The sequence below is a fragment of the Echiichthys vipera genome (assembly GCF_963691815.1).
Source record: "Echiichthys vipera genome assembly, chromosome: 8".
Lineage (NCBI taxonomy): Eukaryota > Metazoa > Chordata > Actinopteri > Perciformes > Trachinidae > Echiichthys > Echiichthys vipera.
Genome location: NC_139833.1, coordinates 15,556,388 through 15,578,289, shown reverse-complemented (window position 1 = coordinate 15,578,289; position 21,902 = coordinate 15,556,388). Strand labels below are relative to the sequence as shown.

Sequence of the window (21,902 nt, the reverse complement as noted above, 5' to 3'; positions counted from 1 at the left end):
CTGTTGAAATAATTTGCCAAAAGTAATGGATTACTAAATGGTTGAAGGAGCGGCTAAAATGAAAAGAATACATAATAAATACATTTAAAATAGCTAGTGTAAATGGGTGAAATAGATGGCGGGAACAACAAAGAGGTATTTGAGTTCATCAAATAGGTTTGAAAGAGTACAGATAATAATAAAAAAAATCAACATATCTCTACTTCTATGTTTATAATTAGATATCCTTCTGTTAAACCTCCCATAGGGCCTAAACAAATGGCAAGAACATTTAACATTCATGGAAATATGGAAATGGAAACACGTCTGTCACATACAGTAAAATATAAAACCCACTTGATGAATAACAGAGTGAGGAAGTTTGGACGTATTTGGGATATACTTGCCCTTATCAAGGGATTTAGTATATAAGAACATTTCCTATCCAAGACCCAGAGGGAAATCAGTTAAGGGGTATTTAATAATTTTGAGGGTGAAATGACAATAACAGCTTCATCCAAAATATTCTGCAGGAGAGTTTCCTTTTTCTCTTTGAGGCACAATCTTGATCCTGCTCCCCCTCAGCTCTGAACTCAAATCTGTTAATGATCTCTTTGCATTCAGTTCTAAGTGGGAGCAGGCATCTTGCATGGCCTAGGGCAGTGTTACATGCCGTCACACACTCCAGACGGGACTGCTTAACTGCGGTCTGGAGCACACAGGCATGGGGCTGCGGAATGTGCGTACACTGGGAGGGGGGTTGGGACCGGAGAGAGAGAGGGGAAGCACAGCAGCGCCTCACTCTACTCGTCACAGGTCTCCTGATTTAGAGCGCACTGAACGCCTCTAATGAAGGCAGTCGATCACTTTGATTCCCTTTACTGGGGCCAGACATCTGGCTCAACACTGTGTGTATGCGTCTTAGTGGCATTCATGCCATGAGCGCCCCTTATTAGAGGGAGTCGATCTAAAATGGGATTGAGTGTGCACTCAGCAGTTAATCATGTCACAGAGGTCACTCACATTTGCTTAGATCTGTTTGAGTCTAAATCACTCACAACCAAGTGAACCCAATTCAATGGCACAACAGGAAAGCGGATGTCATTTTACAAAAAAAGTTTATTTATCTTTTAAAATGTTTGTACACTCAGTATGACAATGTGCTTACACAGTACTTACAGAAGAATAGGGTGAAATTTACTTTGTACATAGAAAAATAATAATTAAAAAAAAAGGAAACACTATGAAAATCTCCCCCACCACTGAAATAAAATAGAGGGATGTGATTCAACAGAGTCCTAGGTTTGACATACTGATGTGGGAACTGCATCAGGAGGGCTGAGCTGGTGAGGATGGGTGGGCTCCTTGACCCTACTCTCCTGCGTACAGCTTTGGTAATTTTACACATTATTTACACTTTCAATACAGAAATGATAGTCCTTTTACAAAATGTCTGCTTATTTAAACATTCCCAAAACTATTATTCAATATATTCACATAAAGAGAAATGTACATATGTTGGAACTTTATTTAATGCAATTTAATAGGCTGCAACAAATCAGTGACCTAATGCTAATGAATACAACCTTGACAACCGGAGGAAAAATCCTTGAAATTAATAATAACTGACAGTTTGTGGAGCGAGGAGGTTCAAAGTATCCTCTAACTTGGACTTAATGTGATAAAAAAGAACCAGAACACACACACACACACACACACACATTGTTTAGAAACGGTTAAAACTTAAATGCTACAACCTTCATGTTCAGCAATATTCCTGTAAGAGGAGGAAACGGCAGAAAAAAAGTTGAGAGGGGTTGGAGAGGAAATGGCTAAACAGCACATCAAACAGCATTCAAACCCTGCTTCTGTTATTATAGACACATTTCATAAAAGACATTTTGATCACGTTGCCAACCTGCTGGTTATTTGCTGATCCCTAAGTGTTTTGTGAGTAAAAGCTCATCCCAGTGAGGGCCTATTACTTGAAGCAGGAGCCGTGGAAAACGTAGGAATTTCCATAAGGACACCACTCTGACCTCAGCCTACATCATGCATTCATAAAACAACCGAGGCTCCAAAGTCTTGCGGTTTAGAAGGCAGGAAGGGTTTGAGGAGTAGAGCTTGGACCTCCACAGCCCAGTTAAAAGCAGCACCAGATACAGAGTCAGTGGCAGGGGGTTAAAGCGTGCACAAGAAAAAGGAAGAGGGAGGCGGGGGCACTGCACTGTTCTGTCATTGATCCATTTTTTACAGTGAAAAGTAAGAAAGAAACTGATACGTATGATACCAAAGCTGATTCTGTTGAGCAATCCTCATTCAGGGCTAGCAGAGTTTAAAAAGTGGAATTGAGGTGATCTTCTCAGGAACATTTAAGAGCCACAAATGGGAAGGAAAAAAAAACCTTAAAATCAAACAGTCAGTGAAAACATTAGTCTCCATAGCACCCCCGTAGCGTTATCCTTCGACAACACTGCACCTGGAGTTTCCGGGTCGTTCGGCGACACTCAAGCCTGCATCAGTCTCGAGAACGGGGCCTTCTACGTGAAACCACGGGGCCTGGAGAGCTTCTTGGGCAGCAGTGCAATTCTTAGTCATAAATACACGTAGGAAACTACGTCACGGCTCAGGCTGGCCAGTACATACATGGATGAGTGAATGGGAAGGCAAATCTGTGCTTCTCCTGTGTTAGCGCAGAGCAAATGTAACATGGTGGCCTCTGAGGTTAGTATACCTCTGTGTCTTCCTTGGGCCTGTACACGGTGCCAAATCTCTGCATGTATTTCTTGATATACTCCTTGGTCTTGTGCTTCACATTCTCGTTACACTCAAGGTCCTCAGGATTATTACAAGCCTTCAACTCCTTGTTCATAACTCCATGAGTTAGCTAGAAGAATGGGCGAGATGAGGAAAGCGTTAGACATGTTTCTTGTCACCAGACTACGGTAAATTAAATAACTACATTGCAAGTTCTGGTCGGCTAGTTAATTCTCTTTTGTTGACTTGGCCCTTTATAACCCAATCTCTAAATGAGTGAAGTCCAACTCGTCTTTCTGTTTACTGTGCCCATGTTCTCAGAGTCGTGGTATGTCCGAGTGGCACTCAGCGCAAACCACTCCCTACATCCCACCGGGAACCATGGAAAAAAAAAAGAAAAAAAGAATGCTGCCCTTTGAAGAAACACTGGTTGAACAGAGCTTTTTAGAAAGGAATGAGTAAAACAAAGAAGAGGGAGATAATAGTTTACATGTACAATGTGTTCTTCCAGAGGCACAATACAAAAACATTTGGCTGGAAAAATAAATCGTGGGAGCTCAACTATTTAGTTCTGGTTTGAGGAAAACTTTGCCTTTTAAGTTTAAAGCTGACCAATATGTCCATTGTGCTCTGACCACGAAGAGGCCGAGGAAAGGTCTACAGCTTCTCTGTATTAATGCAAGTTCGAACAGCATGTGTAAACATCTTATTGTTTAATCTTACCTTTCTAGCCAGGTGTTTGAAATCTTCTGTGTTGCTGATGCGTCCAAGTTTGCAATCTGGTTTCCGATAAGGATTTAGACATTGCACTATGAACTGGGACATCTGAGTAACATACACACACAAAAAAATATTTGTTAAAAACAGGACAATATGAACATTTGCACGGGTGGCTAGAAGAGGATCGGCAGATTGAAACATCTGGAATTAAATAACATTGGTGCGAATATTGTTTAGAGACTATGGCTCACCTCTTTGCGAAATGTCTCTTTACTCTTTTTAGCCAGCTCACTGGAAGTGTCTGCTTCAGCCGTCTTTGTGGAGAACTGTAACGACATAATAGAGGAGATGGATGAGATCTTTCAAATACTTGTGTGCCAACAATTATGGTTTGTTTTAAACCCTTTGCTTTGCAAGTCTAACTTTTCAAGCTAACTTCCATCCAGTTCTACTCAGTAGTACTGTGTCATAATGACAGTAATTTCCCTTAAATTAAAATCAAAAGTGAGGCCCCACCTGTGCATCAGCTCAATCAAGCATGGCAACTGGCTGCAAAACAGTAGCTATCAAGGTCAGTGGGGCATCAAACAGCACCTGCTCACCAGCTACTTGACACAAAGCAGGGATATCCTGCCAGGATGCTGCCTCTGTGGCCTCAGCCTTCAACAACAAAGGGAAGCTGGCAACAGCTGACTCCTATACCCACAACAAAGTGGTGAGGATCAAAAGCAAGCACCAAAGATTCGCACAAACACAGTGCCAGGGCCAGGAATCTAAAAACAGTGAAATCAGACGCTTTACAAGTGCAGACCATGTGCCATAGTTTCAAGTGCTGGACGTGGACACCACCACTGTCTAAACACATGTTGGGAAATGGTCCATGACCTTGTAGCTGTTCTTGGCGGGAAACTCTGCATGGAAAACATGGGTCTCACCATCTCAGTTTTTGATGCTTTTTTCAGCTGCGTACCATCTTTTAAAAGACAAAAGGGACACTTACGTAGTTAAATTATAACACAAGAAACCGCAAATAAATGAATTCTAGTCCTTCCAGATGGTTTCTATTATCCTCAAAGTCAGGATAAAAATGAAGAGGGAAAACAAACGAGGCAGAGGAAGAAGAGATGAGCTGAGTCACCCCTCCCCTTTATGGCCTTGAGGCTTAGGGACAAGCAGCTGAGCAGGGGGATGGAGTGAGTGGAATCTCTTCGAATCTTTGTCTCCATGTAGATTCTGATGAAGCCATTTTGCAAAGAGGAGTCATCATCAGCGAGGACATAACACTCACTGAAGATGGTGTTGTGCTGAGGGTTTTTCTTTTTTCCCTCCCTTGAGACACAGCTGAAAGTAATCACCAGTGCTGCTTCTTCAATTACCTCAAAGAACAAACACTATTATCATGTTCCGCATCCAAGCACACAACTTTCTGGGAACAAAAAACAGTGAAAACGATTCTTTCTCATTGTCAAACGAGGACACAGACTTTTCCGTGTACTATGTAGCTATAAAAAAAGTCTAAAAAGTCTAAAAAGTCACAAAAGCCTAGTGCGCAACTGCTACACATAATTTATATTTCAGAGCACACTTCGAAAACGATCACTGCTCACCTTGGAAGGATTCTCATCGTAGGTGGGTGTTCCCAGGTCCATCTCAGATTCATGGTCCACACTAGTACTGTCACTACATCCATCCCAGGTTGGAGGGTCCCACTGTGTTTGCCTAAAGCACAGAAGAAAGAAATGTCAGATAAAACCCTTTCCCATCAAAAATAGAGTGTACATGCAGGGGTTTTTTTTTGTCCGGGAAAACGCTCCAAAAATAGCCGATAGACTCCTTTCCCATTGCCAGTAGACAAGTGTGCCCTTTTTATTGTTTTTCTTTTTTATCTGGTGTGTCACGTTCAATGCGTCAAACTCACCAGCAAACAGTAGAAAGCAGCACGGAGGCCAGTGATAATATTACAATGGCTACTTCTTTTTTTAATGTCTGTTTCTAATTCAGTCTCTCTTTCAAACTCAGTACCAGCGTAATTGGCCCAGTGCACTGGCATCTAATTTGAGGCTAAGATGACAAAGAGTAGCAGACGTTACTGTTGTAGTGAAATCAATTATAACAAGAGATGTATAGAGATTAACACATTGATGGACTTTAATGGCTTCTCGGGAACAGCAATAAAAGTGCAGTATCATCGAATAATATCAAAATATGTATTGACGTCATGTTTTCTTATCTCAAATGACCTTTCACGTACACCTTTTTTGCGACACACACACACACACACACACACACACACACACACACACACACACACACACACACACACACACACACACACACACACACACACACACACACACACACACACACACACACACACACACACACACACACACACACACACACACACACACACACACACACACACACACACACACACACACACACACACACACACACACACACACACACACACACACACACACACACACACACACACACACACACACACACACACACACACACACACAGTGCAGCATGTAGTGTTTCTATCACTGCTGAGTGGAGCTGGAGCCGCTTATTACCTATGACTACTTCAGTCATTTGTCCCGGGAATACTTTCTAATTCAAACCTTTCCCATTAAAGACAAAAGCTAAGTAAGTGGTGGGATTTTTTTCCAGTGGGAAAGGGGTTGTAAACATACAATGCAGGGGGGTTCTAGAGGCACAAACACTTCACAGATACATAGTAATACCAACCTTGTACCAATATGGTAGTAGTAGATCTTGCCTTCAGGGTCCCGGGCCACTTTCCAGTTGGGAGGTAGGACAATAGTTTTGGGTTTGGGGGGAGAGGGAGGAGGCAGGTCTATCACATTGTTGGGTACAATCATTTCCTGGAGATGAGAAAAAAAAAAAAAAAAGGATTAGCAGCAAATCCATGTAGCTTCACTTTGAAATACCCTTTTTGGATTTTGCTAATCGAAAGAATCTAAGCTGCATTTTTGATGACAGCAGTAGTTTAAAGTCATTTAACAGAATTTAGATTCATATTTACAAATAAAGCCAAATGAGACTTTTCCTGTATTTGTTCTCTAGTCACATCTTTGTCATTATGTGAGACATGAACCAAATGCTGTAGCTTTTAAGCACTAACTTATTTAACTGTATACTACCCCCTTGTGGCCATATTGAGACAAAGGTTCCCTCAAAATCCCATGTAGCCTATTACATATTTTGGAAAAATCTCAAAAATCCTCAAGACAGGAGACTTAAACTGCCAAATAAACAGTGACCTCATGCAACTCAAGAATAAAAATTATTTTACTACTACTTTACAGTTGAGAATGAGTCAATGTGTTAGGTTTCCATCATCCTTTCAAAACACCATTTTAGTGTGTTTATGCATTACCTGTTGGACAGTTTGGGATGTGACAATGGTGGTGACTGTGCCTCCCTGCTGCACCACCACTCCCTGCTGATGACCAGGATACACAGGCTGGGCATGCAGGTAGCTGGCTGTGGGTTCAGTGTACGCCTTCAGAAACATAAAATCCACTCACATTAGACGGTCACTATGAACATTTAGAAATTGTGTGTTGCGCATGCTTCTGCATTGTGTTGTAGTGTTCAATAATGATTTAATACACAGGATGGCTTAAAGGTTTGCAGCAATGCACAACTGCTATGATTCTCTTTTTTTCTACAATACTGCATTATTTTTTGCTTCTGTTTAAAGTTAAACTAAATTGGTTAGGCAAAAGTCCAACCACAAACACTTTAAATTATAACACCATTAATATAAAGGGCTTTCAACATCAATGGCAAAAATAAAAGATCTATGCTTTTCAACACTGGATATTCTGGAGCAGTGGTTCTCAACCTTTTTCCTTAATGGACCCCCTTTCTATCATTGAGTAAACTGATGACCTCTGACTAAATGACATGATTTATGGATATTACAGTATCTATCCAATGCACAATAATAACAGTAAAGAACCACTGATAAACTGTGAACTCAATAACTGTGAGAAGTTTGTAAAAAACGAGCGATTGGATGAATTTTGAACAGATTATTTCCTGTGAACTTATAACACAATTCTCTGTATTATGCATTTTGTTATGTTTTTTTTTCTCCCTGACACTTGACCATTGTTCTATTAGCTCTTTTGGTTATTTTACATATTTTTCTAATGCTGGACAAGAGGAAAGGCTCTGAATATAGCATTTGGTCAGGTCTTCACCATGCTCTTAGGGCGCACTCACACTGTCCTTCCGCACCGCGCCCCGGGCTTTAGGGTACTTGTCCCCCCCTCCCTCTCCCCCCGCTTGCCAGCTTGTTTGTACTCACACTGCCTGGGCCTCGGCCAATGCTTCTTGCCTGCCTATACGTCATCACGTCGTAACACGTCACACGCATTGATGACGTCATCGCAATGCGTCACTTTGTTTACAAATCTTTCGCTAGACCTCAGAGTTTTTGTGCGTCTTGTCTGACTGTTTTTGAATATTTTCATCTGACCAAATCTGCAGTAAACACTCCACCTCCGCATCACACCAACGTGAACCTTTCACCGCCATTGTTGTTGTTGTTAAATGTCCGCGCATGGTCCGTCCTTCTATTTTCTATGTCCGAACAGGCTCACATAAAAGACATCAGAACCGCCGTAGGCCTCGTGCTTGTACACGTGCCCACGCTCGTGCTTGTGCATGTGCAAACGAGCTCTACAAAAGCCCACCTCTCTCAGACGGGCCGTGGACGGCCAGCTGGCCGCAGCTATGCGCGGATCGGGTGCACTCACACTGATCAAACGCACTAGGCTTTAGCCGAAAAACCTGTTTTGGCCCGGTGCGGAAGGACAGTGTGAGTGCGCCCTTAATCTGTGAGTTTAATCTGAACTTTGAAGAAAACTTAATGAGGTTGTTATTTTCACAGAAATGAATGAAATGCTGAGTTATAGGCCAACTGAAGCTCTGGTCGGGACTGCCAGGTTGGGAACCTGTGCTCTAGAGAGCAATTCAAATAACTAAGTACAGCAAAATCAACAGAGGATATTCGCCTCAGGCACAGAGCACCCTACCTGTATGACGGGAGTGTTTGCCTGTGGGTAGGCAGTGGGGATGCTGTAGATGGTTTGGCATGGCTGACCCTGGTAATAGATGGCTGTCTGTGTCTGAGCCTGTGCTGGGGCTGTAGCATACTGCTGTGGAGGTTGTGTGTGCACAGTCAGTGCCTGCTGAGTAGTGGGATCCCAGAGAGTAGTGTAGCTCTGCTGGCCCTGTACCTGAGGGGCCGCCTGGGCTGGTACAGAGAGGACAGCTACGCCTGCGTCCTGAGTTGCTACAGTTGGCTGAGCATACGGTTGGGGGTTACCAGTGGCGAGGTCAGTGGTGGTAATGTGCTGAGAAAGATTAGAGACTGGAGTGGCCTGGGAGGTGGGGGATGGAGAGGACAGTCCCATGTCTGAGATAAGATGCTGAGGAGGTGTCTCTTCATAGTTTAGGGTGGGCTCAACCGCAGGGGTAGGTAGCAGTACTTTGCCTGCATTGGGGTTGGTGGGATCCACAAAGGTCTGAATGGGATATCCAGGAGGGTAGGTGATGAAGCCAGGGCTGGAGACATAGGCCAGAGCAGGATCATAAACCATAGTTTGAAGCTGCTGCTGCTGCTGTTGTTGAAGCTGCTGCTGCTGTTGAAGCTGCTGCTGCTGCTGTTGGAGCTGCTGCTGCTGCTGCTGTTGGAGCTGCTGCTGCTGCTGCTGTTGAAGCTGTTGTTGTTTCTGGGCTTCCCGCTGAGCAACCTCCTGCTCAAACAGCTTTCTGCGCTCCTCTGTGGACAGCTTGTTGCGCTCCTTTCCACCAACTCCCCGTGTCTTGTTGCTGTTAGATGGGTCAAACCTTAAAAGTCCAGAGAACAAGACCACAGCTTAATGCAAAAACTTCACTATGAAATACTGCTGTACAAATATTACATTATGCTTTGAAGAGACCCTCGACAATGTTACTCCAATCACAAAATTTCCTACCGTTCCTCAGTGCGTCGACTGCTCCTCTCATAGGATGAGGGTGGTGAAGCGGAGCGTCTCCTACGTCTCTCCGCGCTGCGTTGTGGAGTTTTATCAGAGGCTCGATCTCGATCCCGTTCCCGATCTCTATCTCTATCTCGATCCCGATCCCGTTCCCGATCCCTGTCCCAATCTCGGTCTCGGTCCCGATCTCGGTCTCGCTCTCGGTCCCGGTCTCGCTCCCGATCCCGTTCTCGATCCTTGTCCCTGTCCCTGTCCCTGTCATAATCTCGGTCTCTGTCGCGTTCCCGCTCCTTCTCTCTCTCCCTTTCACGTTCTCGGCTACCAGAAGGGGTGCGTGGCGTCAAAGCTGTGTCTCGATCTCTGCTGCGATCTGCGAGAAAATCTAGTCAGCCAAAATCATACGGATAATATAAAAAATCTGCCAAATATCAGTATTGGACTAAACTTACCATTTGCTTCCTTTTCCACCTGACTCTTTTTTGGTATTCTGTACACCTCCTGAAAGGACAAGGACAACTTTGACTTCAAAATTCTGAGTACAATAGTATGCAAACAGTTAAGTGAACCTGTTTGAGCTCACCTTCAGATCTTTCCAGCTGTCCAGAAGCCTAGCAGCCATGCCACTAATGTCCAAAGCACTGAGGTGGGGCTCCTGACTCCTCTCACTCTCCACATCTGAGACACCTTCCTCTTCATCCTGAGAAGGAGTTCCTATCACTGAAGGATCTATGGGGGTCGCTATGACCTCTGAGGGTATACTGGCTTCCGGGACCTCAGAGCTTAGGGCGGCATCAGCGGTAGATTCACCAGGTTGCACCTCACTGCCAGGAGGAGGTTTCTCACCCTCTTGTGTCTCTGCCTGGGCCTCCATATTATTTGAAGGCAGCTCAGTTGGAAGATCAGCAACATCTGTTTGTATGGACTGACTCTCTGGCTCAGGAACTTGAACGGTGGGCTGGTCTCCGTCCAATTCAGGCTTTTCTGTCACTGCCTGACTGGTCTGCTCCCACTCACTCCCCTGTTCTTCACTTGGCTCTTTTGGCCCCTCAAGTTCATCTGTATGATCCTCACTCATGTCCTCCTTCAACTCAATCTCCTTCTCCACATCCAACTCCATTTTTGCTTCTCCTTCCTCAGCTTCAGGATGGAGTTCACTGCTTAAATTCATCCCCGTCTCTTCCTCTTTCTCCCCTTTGACTTCAACCTCCTCTTTCATAGACTCTTCCGCCTTTTCTTTCATTGGATCTGCAGCTTTACATGCTGGCTCTGCATTCAACGGTTTGGCATCAGGAAGTCCGGCACGTGAGGATTCATCTTCTTCCTCATCATCTTCATCCTCCTCTTCCTCCTTCCCATCAGATGCTTTGCTAGCATCAGAGAGTGCGCTGTCCAGACTGTTTTCACTGATGATTTTAAGGCGGGGGTACACAGCAGGTTTGGAGGAGTCACTATCCAACTCTGGTCCTAATTTGGTAGAGGAACCATCAGGAGTGTTGAGGGGCGTTTGAGCACGGGAGGTGTTCTCACTGGAGTAGCCGTCCATCTCAGCCGGGTGAGGGAGAGTTTTTGTCTGGGCCCATCGCTGGATGAAGGTAAGGACTCTGCTCTCCTCCAACATGTTCTTCGTAGCAATCGGCATCACAGCTAAGGTCTTCATAATCTGGAAACAGAGTCGTAGATTAACAGTGATCATACAGCAGAGGGCTATGTAAATGACTGTATTAATCTCACCTAACTCCCAGCTAATCGAAAAAATGGTTGAAGGGGTGGAGCTGAGGTGGGCTAAATGAAGCCTACAGTCTCCTGTGATGGCACTCACCTGTCACACCCTTAAGTATATATAACTTTAAGCATATATATATAATTAAAATGGGTGAGTTATAAAAGAATTTATCTTCCGTACAGTTACAGAGACCAAAGCCGTTTTTTGTACCAGGCTTTGCTTATTTCTTCTGTAAAGTTGGGCATTTTAACATGAGGCTACTTTTAATGCAAAGTCAATGACATATTTCACCTCTAACTGCAGTTTGGTGTTATTGGCATTGTTGCCTTTAGCTTCAGAAAGCTCCACCATGAAGATCCACAGCAAAGACAACCCATGATGGTCCAGGAACTGTTTCAGGCATGAAAGATTTTGAGTATCCTGTGCAACACAAAAATATCATATTATGTACTGCAAATGATAATATAAATATCAGCAATATAAAAAAAGACATCAACTACTCAGGTCATACTTGTATGAGTTTGAGACAGATGAGTTTCTGCTCCATGGTTTCCACGCGAACCATTAGTCTGCAGAGAGACACCACCTGTTTCTCATCATACAGGCCTTCTCCATTCTCCAGTAATGCCTCCAGCTCCTCATCAACCTGAGTAAGGACAAAGTGATGACAACATTTAAAATAAGAGATTTTACTTTGAGAAACTGGTTTAGAGACAAATCATACAATAAGGTGCTAATATCACGATGGTTAGAACAAAATAATCTAAAATTTGGAGCATGACAATTTAAGAAAATTCTTTAAGTAATTGTGGCCGTAATTCTTGTGGAACTACGCTAACATTACTGGCAGCCAGATGTAAACCAAAGACAATTAACACTTTAAAATATGAAGAACTGACCGTGGTGAGAGCGTTCTTTCGACTGCGGTCTTTCTTCATCTTCCCTCCAGCTGCCCGAACACTAACTCTGTTCTCCCCACCCAGGAAGCCTCTGCAGCTGGCTGCTCCACAGAAGCATTTCTGTGCTTCTTTGCTATAGAAAAACATACAGCAAAAGGGTCACCACCATCATTAACAGGATAAATAACCACTCTGTTTTAAGTGTTATAAGACATAAACATAAACTGCACAAAATACAAGTGTGAAGAAAAGAAATAACTGCAGAGAAACAGTACCCATATCTCTGGAACTGGTAATCAAACGTCAGTTCAGCTCCTGCAGGGACTGCCTTGGAAGTGAAGAACCCAACTCTAAGTTGACCATTGACAGTCCACTGGAAAGGGATAAAAATCAGCATGAGGTAATTGAGCTGTCAGTAAGTTAACATCAAAAAGTATTATTTATCTCGCCACTGTACCTTTTGGGTCTCACAGTTAGGCTCGCAGCTATGGTTCATAAACCGAGAGCAATTACCCTTCAGTGTTGCATCAATGATCTGAGGAAACATAATAGATCAGCATTTCTACCACTTTGCCTGAATCATTGAACTAGATTGCCGTTTAAATATATACATTAACGAATTGTGTCATACCATCACTTACCTCATTATTCTTTAGAGACATGAAGTAGTAGTGGATGTTCTTATTGCGAGCATATTCTTTCACCCTTGTTTTGAACTCCTTGTGGTCCAATACCTCCCCACAGTATTCCAGTACAAAGGTGTTTCTGAGATAACAATAGAAATATAATAATGCAATACAATAAAGTAAGTAACCCCACAATAACCAGTAAGTTTGTGAATCTTTTAATGATAAGTGGTAGAAAAACACTTTAAAATGTATTGAAAGATTTTACGAGTCTTACGTAGTCAAGTCTCTAGCTGCCCGTAGACCCCAGCCCTTGTCTTCTGTGAGGATAACCTCAAAGTCTGCATGTTGTTTCATCTGAAAGCGACGATTAGAGCAGTAGGCTCCATTCAGGCACCGTGAGGAGCTGGGGTAAAAAAAAAAAAAATCATAGGTCAAGACATATGTATATAAGTAGGATCCTACACGGTGTAACTCTGTTAGTAAATTTGCTTTTCAAAGCCGAGAACCTGGCAAAATGTTAAATATTAAATGTTGCTTTCTTATATGTTGTCACAACCTAATCTGTAATAATTAACTTACCACTCAATCATCAGCAGCCGGTTTAAACAGTCTTCCCCGCATGCCAATACTCCCCTTGAACGCTCTTCTCTGGGCAGCACTGGGCACTCACATTGCATTCTCTTAATATCTCGATGAGATTTGCTCTTCTTTCTGCAAAAAAATTACATTCAAAATTAAAACTTTCAAAGATCAAACCTGAAAGAACTTCATTCTTTTATTAAAAGGTTCATCTTTAAACAAAATAATATTTTCTTAAATCAGGCTGGACAACAACTTGCCTCTCAGTCAGGTACAGATTCTCCTCAATCAAGTCAAAGTAAGGAGGCATCTTCTTAGACCTAGCAAACTCTTTCCATTTATTGGCGTCTTGAAATTCTCGCAGATTGAGTACTGGACGCTGCGCCTCGGGTTTGACAAGAGTTTCCTTAGCATCGTCGGCATCTCCTTGACACTCCCTTTTGCCTGCAGGCCCGGCTTCTGCCTCATTGTCTGAATCTGACTCGATCTCTGGTCGTCTTTTCTTGGGAGGACCCCGACTTCTGTGGGGTCTGAAGTTGTCTTCTCTAGGGAGGTCAGGCACAGCAGAGCCCCTGCTGTTGCTGCTTATTTCATGTCCTTGTACAAAGCTTGATGACCCAGGAGTGTTAGGTCCACTGCATTCAACAGCTGTTTTACTGGGATCAGATAGTTTATCCCTACTGTAGTCGTCGTGGTCATTAGTTAGGGAGTCTGGATGGATTTCGCCTGCAAGATCCTGATAATGTTCATGCACATGGAGGTAGGGTTGTCTGCTAGTCTGCGTATTTGGGGATAGGTGGTTCCAGATGGCATTACTTTGCCTGTGCTCCTGTCCCTTGGGAGAGGCTTCAGTCAGTTTAGTGTTTGGTAGCTGTGGCCCGTGACTGCTATCCGGCTGCTGGTATGTACTACTGGGCTGTTCTGACTGTGAAAAATCCCAGCCCAGGCTGAATCCATTCTTGTCATTGATATTGTCAGCATTGGAGAAATCATCATGTTGGTAATGAGAGAGCATCCTTTCTCCTCTGCTGCTTACATTATGCTGTGTGTAAGCTTGCTCACACTGTCTGGAAGTATCAAGGCTGTGAGCAGGATCCATGGTGCTTCTATGGGCACTGATATGACCAGCCATGTAAGGCTGCACACTGATGAAGCTGGAGCCCTCCGAGTGACTGGTGCTATCAATCATATTACTCTGGGATTGACACAACATGGTGCTGTGGGATGAATCATTAATACCAGCACATGGACCACCGGTCTCCACGAGTGCAGAAGGACTCCCCTGCCTTTGTTGCAGGCTTTGATTTGGGACTTCATCAATATTTACATTGTGCAGTCCTGAACTTCTCACTAGACTGCATGGGGAAGCTCCTGTGTCCTGTGTGTCCATTGTTAGGGAAGAATTCTTTGGCACCACCACCACCGAGTGCAGTCGTTTTATAGCCTCGCCACAGTCAGAATCATACTCGGAGTTGTCACTATCGCTGATATCACTCTGTCCTCCTAGTGCATCCTGATTGAGTAACGTTCTCTTAGTCACTTTGCTCTTGTGAGAGCTGCCCTTGGGTTTTTCTTCATGATCATCACCATTCCAACTCTGTATCTTTGCAGCTGTGTCACCCTGTGATGTATCATTTACGTGAAGCTCATCTTTTTTTGTTTCTGTGTGAGAAACACTCAGTTTTAAGTAACAATGGTCAATGCTGGTGCTCGCTTGTGAAGGCTCACTTTGGTCTTTGTGTTTATCGTTCATTGACGTGGTGTCTGAGCCGACTTCCTGCTTGGAGATCTCCATCTGCTTAACCAGTTTGGAATGTGTCTCAGCCTCTTGCTGAATAGTATCTTTCATTTCAGATTCATGTTGGCTATTGTCTTTAGAAATCTCTATTTTCTTGACAGAAATCACTTTTTTAACAGTAGGCTTACTCTCTGCACAAAGTGTCCTCTGTGAATTATCGTTCTCTGACGTGTCCTGCCCAACAATATCCCATCTGGACTTTTTGGTAGTACTGCTGCTCTTTTTAACAGTATTCATATTTTGCTGTTCAAGTGTCAGCTGATCCTCTGATTCAAGACACGATGAATCAAATTTTAACTGCAAACGTGTGGCGGATGGCTCCTCGACTGTCAAAACTTTAACAATTTCTGGTTTAGTGTTCTGCTGGACATCATGGATGACCGGTATATCTGCTGTATCAAGTAAGGAATTTAGCCCCAGTGAACAATCAACCGCCTTCCTGTCCTGGCTGCACTTTATACTATTATTACTACTGTATGAATCGAAGACCGCTGTATTTGAGTTCACATGTGGTCGATCGTTAGAATAAAGGCTATCCTTTACACTAGTCAAGTTTTCCAGGTCAGCATTTACATGCTTTGGGCTTTCACTCGAGGTTATAGCAGATGTTACAACTTCAATACTTGTTTTTGTTTCTATCGATCTCTTGGATGATGATTCTTGCAAAAAATCAGTGCATGAGACCATCCCCTTAAAATCCTGACTACTATGTTCATTTCCACCTTGTTGGGATTCAGATTTTTCATTTTCACTCTGAGAACACGATTCTGTGGGGTTTTCACATGATGGTGCTTTGCCAGGGCTGTGAAAAATGTCATTTGATTGTCGATCATGTCCGCTAGTTTTAACAGAAGATCTAGAAGGGGTCATCTGCCTCGAGTCTGGCCTACTGGTTTTCTTAAAGGCGTTTTTACAGTTCTCCTCAGAGCCAGAGCTTTTGTCAGACGCCTGTGATATTCCCTTATGATCTGCCTCAGAGTCACTAGAGCTGCATTTTTGCTGTTTTTCATATGTTTGAGAGTGGGTATGCATACTGGAAGTAGAGGATTTGCTGTTGGTCTCGGACTTGTAATGGGTGCTAGATTTACGGTAACTGGAATCCAGATCAGGCGAGCACTTGCGCTGGGAATCAGAGTCCGATAGTCGCTTTGTAGTCCTTTCAGACTTTGACAATTGTGTTCTTTTATCCAACTCTGAAGAGTGAGGAGAATCTGCAGATTTAGAGATTTTCTCAGATTTTGAATAGGAAGATGATTTTGACTCTTTATGTGAGCTTGAATGGGTCGACAATCTACTTGAGTCACTAGTCCTTGTCCTTGTCTTCCTATGGTCATCCTCAGAGTCAGAACTGTCCCGAGTTCTGTCTGTGCGAGAGCGAGAACGTCTTCTCTCTCTGCGTGGAGAACTCCGGTGTGATCTTCGATCAGAATCATGATAGTAGGACCTTTCGGAGCGTGATCCTCTATCACATCGGGATCTCTCGGACCTGGAGTGAGAAGAACTTGTACGAGACCCTCTTGATCTAGACCGTGATCTAGACCTGGACCTTCTGCGGTCTTTGTCTGATCGAGATGAGCGTGAGGATGTGTGTCTAGAATCACGGTCTAATTTGGAGTAACTAGAAGACCTTTCATGATTCTCTAACCGCTTGGATGAACTTTTTTCCTTTTCTTCCACATGTGAACCAGAGGAAGACTTTTTGACCTCTTTGCTTCTGCTGTCAGAGTTTGTTTTACTTTTGGAGTCAACTGACTTGCGAATAGAAGACATCAAGCCTAAATCTCCATCAGATTCTGAACCAAGGGGTGCACTATTAGTTTGGGACCTGGTTTTCCTTTTGTCTAGCTTACTGTCCTGTTCTGCACAGCTGGAACTCTCTCCATCTTTTCCTGAGAAAGCAGCTGCCTTCTTGAGGCTAGGGGTTACCTTTGACTCAGTAGCTTCAATGTGAGCATTCTCAGAGGGGCAAACACTGATGACATTCTGAGGCTGGGGTGTTGGAAATTCAGTTACACTTGTTGGTTCCTGCAGAACCTCCAATTCAAGAGAGTGCGGCTCCTCTGGCACCAGAGATGCTGGTTCCTCTTCAGTCACAGAGACACTGAGAATTTGCTTCTTGAAATGCATCTTTGCCAAGTCTGTTTTTAGTTTAGTGGCTGGGGAGACTGGTGATTGAGAAGGTGTCTCTGCTATTGGTGTTTGCACCACAGGTATCTGGTTTTGCTCAGTTTTGCTGTCTATATTCTGCCCTCCTTTGTCTGAGGTTGACTGTGAGGCAGCAATAGGCTCAGTGACAGACTTTTCAGGACTAGCAGGGACAAAGAACGGGCTCTGCAACGGCTTCTTGGTTGGTGCGAAGCTGAAGGACACTTTCTGACGACCCTGATCCTCTAGGTTGACCTTCATCTTGGTCCCCTTAGGCAAGAGATGATTGGATAGCATGACTCTGGGAGACAGGCTTTTGATTAGAGCTGCCTTGGATAGGCCCTCCACCTTCACCTACAATAAAAGAGAGACCACTTGTAACTTGAGTTTCTTTTGGAAATTGTGAAATTAGACATAGGGGTAACTTTGTTTAGTTAAGACTTACCGAGGCACTGCTCCCCTCCTCTCTGTTGTTCATTAGAGCATCATGGGAACATAAAAAGAGAGGACATACAGAAATCAATTTACACAGTTCATGCAGCACAACAACTTAGAATAAGAGTGGGAGGGATATAAGAATCAGTAGTTGTCTTTATGGGATATAAACATGTCCCTGAACATATGTGTGCTCCTTCCTGTTCCTGTTACATTTGCTCCCTAATCTACAACAGTGTCAGGTATACTCTCCCAAGCTTAAGGGCAAGCCTGGTTTTACTATTTTACTGTTTTTTTTATTGATTGTATTGTTTTGTATGAATGTTTCTCACTGCAAGACAAATTTGCCTGCAGATACAAATAAAGAAATCTAATCTAATCTAAGCATGCTTGAGATTTGTCTCAAATTTTAAGTAAAGAAAGTACTGTGATATAGAATCCATTTTCAAATTTCTTCTAAACCACTTCTGTCACTTTACCGCCAAATTATCTAGTGACAGGAAATGGCGGTAAACGGCTGACACTTGGCAAAACTCCTGGGACCGATGCCAACTCAACAACAATTTATCAATATAAGGGTGTTTCCTGCTCAACATTACATAAATACTGCATGGTGTTGATGGTCTTGAATATTTAATCCATCAAACCTTGAGGCCAAGTGCTTAACTGCTATGCTCTGAGAATAGGGCAATGAAACAACAGATCTAAAACAGGAAAACCTGTGTTAGATCCAACCCGAACAGGATTATATTGATTCCTGTAAATAAATATCGCCTAGGCATTTGATCCATTCTAACCCTCTTGGAGCTGGATTCTCTAATGCCTCTAAGTGCCACCTCCATTTCTAAAGCCAGTGCCTTGCCCAATAGCAGTAATGTGCCTATGGTGTAGAAGAAAACATATGCACCCATGGGAAACTCATAAACATGAAGAGAGCATGCAAGCTCAAGCTTTAACATGGTGGACAGAGTTGTTATTCAACCCTGGGACCTGTCTCTTATTGTGAGGCTAAAGTGCTAGACAATGAGCCACCATGCACAGAAAAGCAACAATAGGCCTTTTCACTATAAAATATGTGTCCAACATGAGATAACCTCCATAGTAAAAGGCTAGCTTTCCATAGCCTACTTAATTTAAAATTATTGTCAGACATAAATATAATAAAAGGTTAGGCTAAGTGAACATGACCAGACATTATGCATTATTCACATTTAATATGATACAACACCACTACAAAAACCAAAGAAATCCACTTTGTCTGCAATAAAATTGGGAGAACTGCAACATCTGAATAAATTATTTTGTTTCAAAAAGTTAAGGCCATATGAAACAACAAATATTTGTATGACATAAAGGACTGCCTGTCTTTAATCTTTCTATCAATAGGTCCACGCACGTTTTCTGACAGAAAATAGTTTGTTTTGTAACCTTGAAAAAAAGTCTGTGCTGATAATAATGGGATGGAGATGAGTTTAACCATTTATGAGATGATGAGATAATTACTGTCCGATAAATGTCATTGACATATATTCCTAACCCTGAAACTAAGTAAACCAAAACTTCCCTACAATGCTAAGATGGCAACTGGTGCTGCAACTTAAAAAAACAGCAGAGGCAAAAAACAATCCACCAAAACAAAGAAACACAAAATGTACAGTACGCATTCATTGTGTATAACAGATTAATAATAGGGTTTTTGTTTCTCCTTTTGTCATGTTAAAGTATGTTTTCCTTAGGGTAGACTCAATACGGGTGCTGGGCAACAATTGGGTCATTTAATCCTTTGAGATTTCATTTTTTCCCTGTGACCTTCAAAATAAGGCACGTCTGCAGTGACATTCTTTTATATAGAAAAGGCTTTAACAAGCAGCTTACATCGACTGGGCCTACTAGACCAAAAGCTTTATACATCTTTTTTTTAAATCTTTAAACAAAATAGAAAGATGTCAAGATAATAAACATCAGCTGAGTATGAGTGAACATAATATCCAATAGCAAGTACTGTGCCATCCTTTATTTATATATGGTGACCTTAACTGATACCTAATGACAGTTCCTGAAATGATTTCTCAAAAAAAAAATGTCTCCTTCCCTACTTATGATATAATCGTGTTCATGCAAGTGGATTAAATTACATGGCTTCACTTTTTATTTAGATATGTTTTTTCCATTGTATACTACTGTATAGGCACATGAAGACAACATGTTATCAGACATCTGCATTTAAAATGAGCCCAAAACATTTTTGAGAGAATGGTTGTGTAGTTTTAATTGTTAAATAACTAATATAATTAACTATTGGTGCATAAATAATGACAAGGCCTTGGTTTTAGGATGACCTTGAAATATTGAATATGTTTTAACAATACACAGATGCCAGATATATCTACATAGACTGCATCCAAAACAAAATACAACTTGGAAACCATACTAAGATGATTTCCAATTTAATTCCACACTACTCTAAACAAGACATACACTGTGAGTTGCATTTTATGCTGTCTAATACCTGATCTCTGACTTGAGCAGAGTGTCCATTGAGAAACTCGTCTAGGATTAGTAGGCCTGAAGAGGCTGCTGGCCAACAATAATCCAAATCAGAGAAATGAGCCCTCCAAAGTGATGGCACACCTGACAAAAAGAGAGATACGGTTGCAATTAACTTAGTCTGCTTCGTCCACAATAGCTTACAGCTACTCTGCCATGAACTTATCGATTTTGAAATTCAAAAATCAACTTTAATAGTGTTTAATAGAACATGTGGCTTGTGCAAAACACAGTCTATATGTACACCATGTCAAAACGTATGTGGTTTCACATGCTTTCAACCGAGTGTCCCTTCCTGAGATTCCTGTTATCTATTGTTGCAATGTGAGAGAGTTTCCAGCTGCACGTTATTATAAATGTCTGCTATAGGACAAGGATTTTCCTTTTCCCCAGTTTTGTGGGCTGTTGCTCTCTACTGCTGACGCTTTTAGTGTGCATCCCAAAAACAACAAAAGCAAAAGGTTGCATGCACCTATAGTTCATAAATAGTACTATCATGGTTGAAGATGGAAAACATGGATGCAGGGGCGATCAGAGAGCATGCATGTCATTATTATTGGACATGTAACGTACAAGCGCAAGCAAATGGCCTACAGAGAACACAAAGGCCGTCGGTGCAATGAGGAGTTGGAACGACACGCTTGTGAACACAAACAGTGACTTGTGGTTTGAAGCAAATTAAGAAACTTAACTTAAGCATGGCCTGTGCGCGAGAATTGGATGCAGCCAAAACATGGCCTTTAAAAAGATGGTTCAACCCATCATGGAAACGACAAGCGGATGTGTAGCAAACCTTTCAATTTAGTGAAATATTGTACCAAGGTATTATAACTAGTCATACCACATCATTCTATAAGTATTAAACGGGCAGGTGTCGTGACATTAACGTAGGTGTTCGACTGTGACGCTTGTTTATAGAAAATATCAGAGCAGGCTAAGCTACCTTGAGCATGCTAACTAACAGTGTACCATCTTTATATAGCGTTAGCTCGTGTTGTTATATGTGTATTCATGTTAATGGCAAACAAACATATGCTTGGAAATGCAATGACATTTGACATTTAGGTTGCCTGGGCAACGTTAAACATTTCTTTCTGTTAACGAAGCCGAGGAATTGTACTAGCATCGGTAGCTAACCTAAGCTAGGCTAACACGGTATTAGCCACTATAGGCTAACGTGACTGTTGTTAACTTTGATCTGTGCCGACTGTTCAAAGTCTATTTAATTAATTCCTCTACTTGTGGGGAAGCTCGCTGCTTTTCTGGTGTACGGAATAAGCAAGAAAGGGTTTGATTATACGTTTCCGTTTAAGGATATAATGGTCCCGTAACACTCCCGAGTCTCTCCACCGGCTTCACTAGCATGCTGTGCTAGTGATGTTTTGTCTTGTGTGTAGTTAAGATGGCTAAATCAAAAATAACATGATTAAAAATCAGCGTTACTTACTTTACGAAGTGCTTAAGGTCACAAGGTTCCCCCATCTTCGAAATCACTGGTACTCGACCCTTTTGTAAAACATCAAGCAACAATATATGCCGACGTCAAATCCATACGGAGCTGTCGGAAATGATCGTCGGCTGGAGGCTCCGCTGCCGCTGCTGCGCCCCAGCTGCAGCCTGGGTGAGTGTCGGTACTTTCGAGCTACAGCATGAGCTCACACAGTA

At 42.6% G+C, this 21,902-nt stretch overlaps 1 protein-coding gene across 2 annotated transcripts; it reads right to left on the bottom strand.

The window, feature by feature from the left end:
* Positions 1-1,145: 1,145 nt before the first annotated feature.
* Positions 1,146-21,811, bottom strand: setd2 (SET domain containing 2, histone lysine methyltransferase). Of its 2 annotated transcripts, XM_083918289.1 has the most exons (22): positions 21,685-21,811; positions 20,200-20,321; positions 17,701-17,722; positions 13,569-17,609; positions 13,313-13,440; positions 13,008-13,136; positions 12,746-12,869; positions 12,562-12,639; positions 12,380-12,477; positions 12,105-12,237; positions 11,717-11,851; positions 11,497-11,625; positions 10,063-11,142; positions 9,932-9,980; positions 9,480-9,852; positions 8,535-9,351; positions 6,866-6,991; positions 6,214-6,350; positions 5,064-5,175; positions 3,708-3,782; positions 3,460-3,561; positions 1,146-2,866 (listed from the first exon to the last, which is right to left on the bottom strand). In XM_083918289.1, exons 2-22 carry the CDS (start codon positions 20,226-20,228, stop codon positions 2,705-2,707), a joined length of 8,079 nt encoding a protein of 2,692 aa, XP_083774415.1. In that variant the 5' UTR covers positions 20,229-20,321; positions 21,685-21,811; the 3' UTR covers positions 1,146-2,704. The 2 variants fall into 2 exon arrangements, with proteins under 2 accessions (XP_083774415.1, XP_083774414.1); XM_083918288.1 differs by lacking the exon at positions 20,200-20,321 and having other exon boundaries at positions 21,685-21,789.
* Between the last annotated feature and the right edge of the window lie 91 nt (positions 21,812-21,902).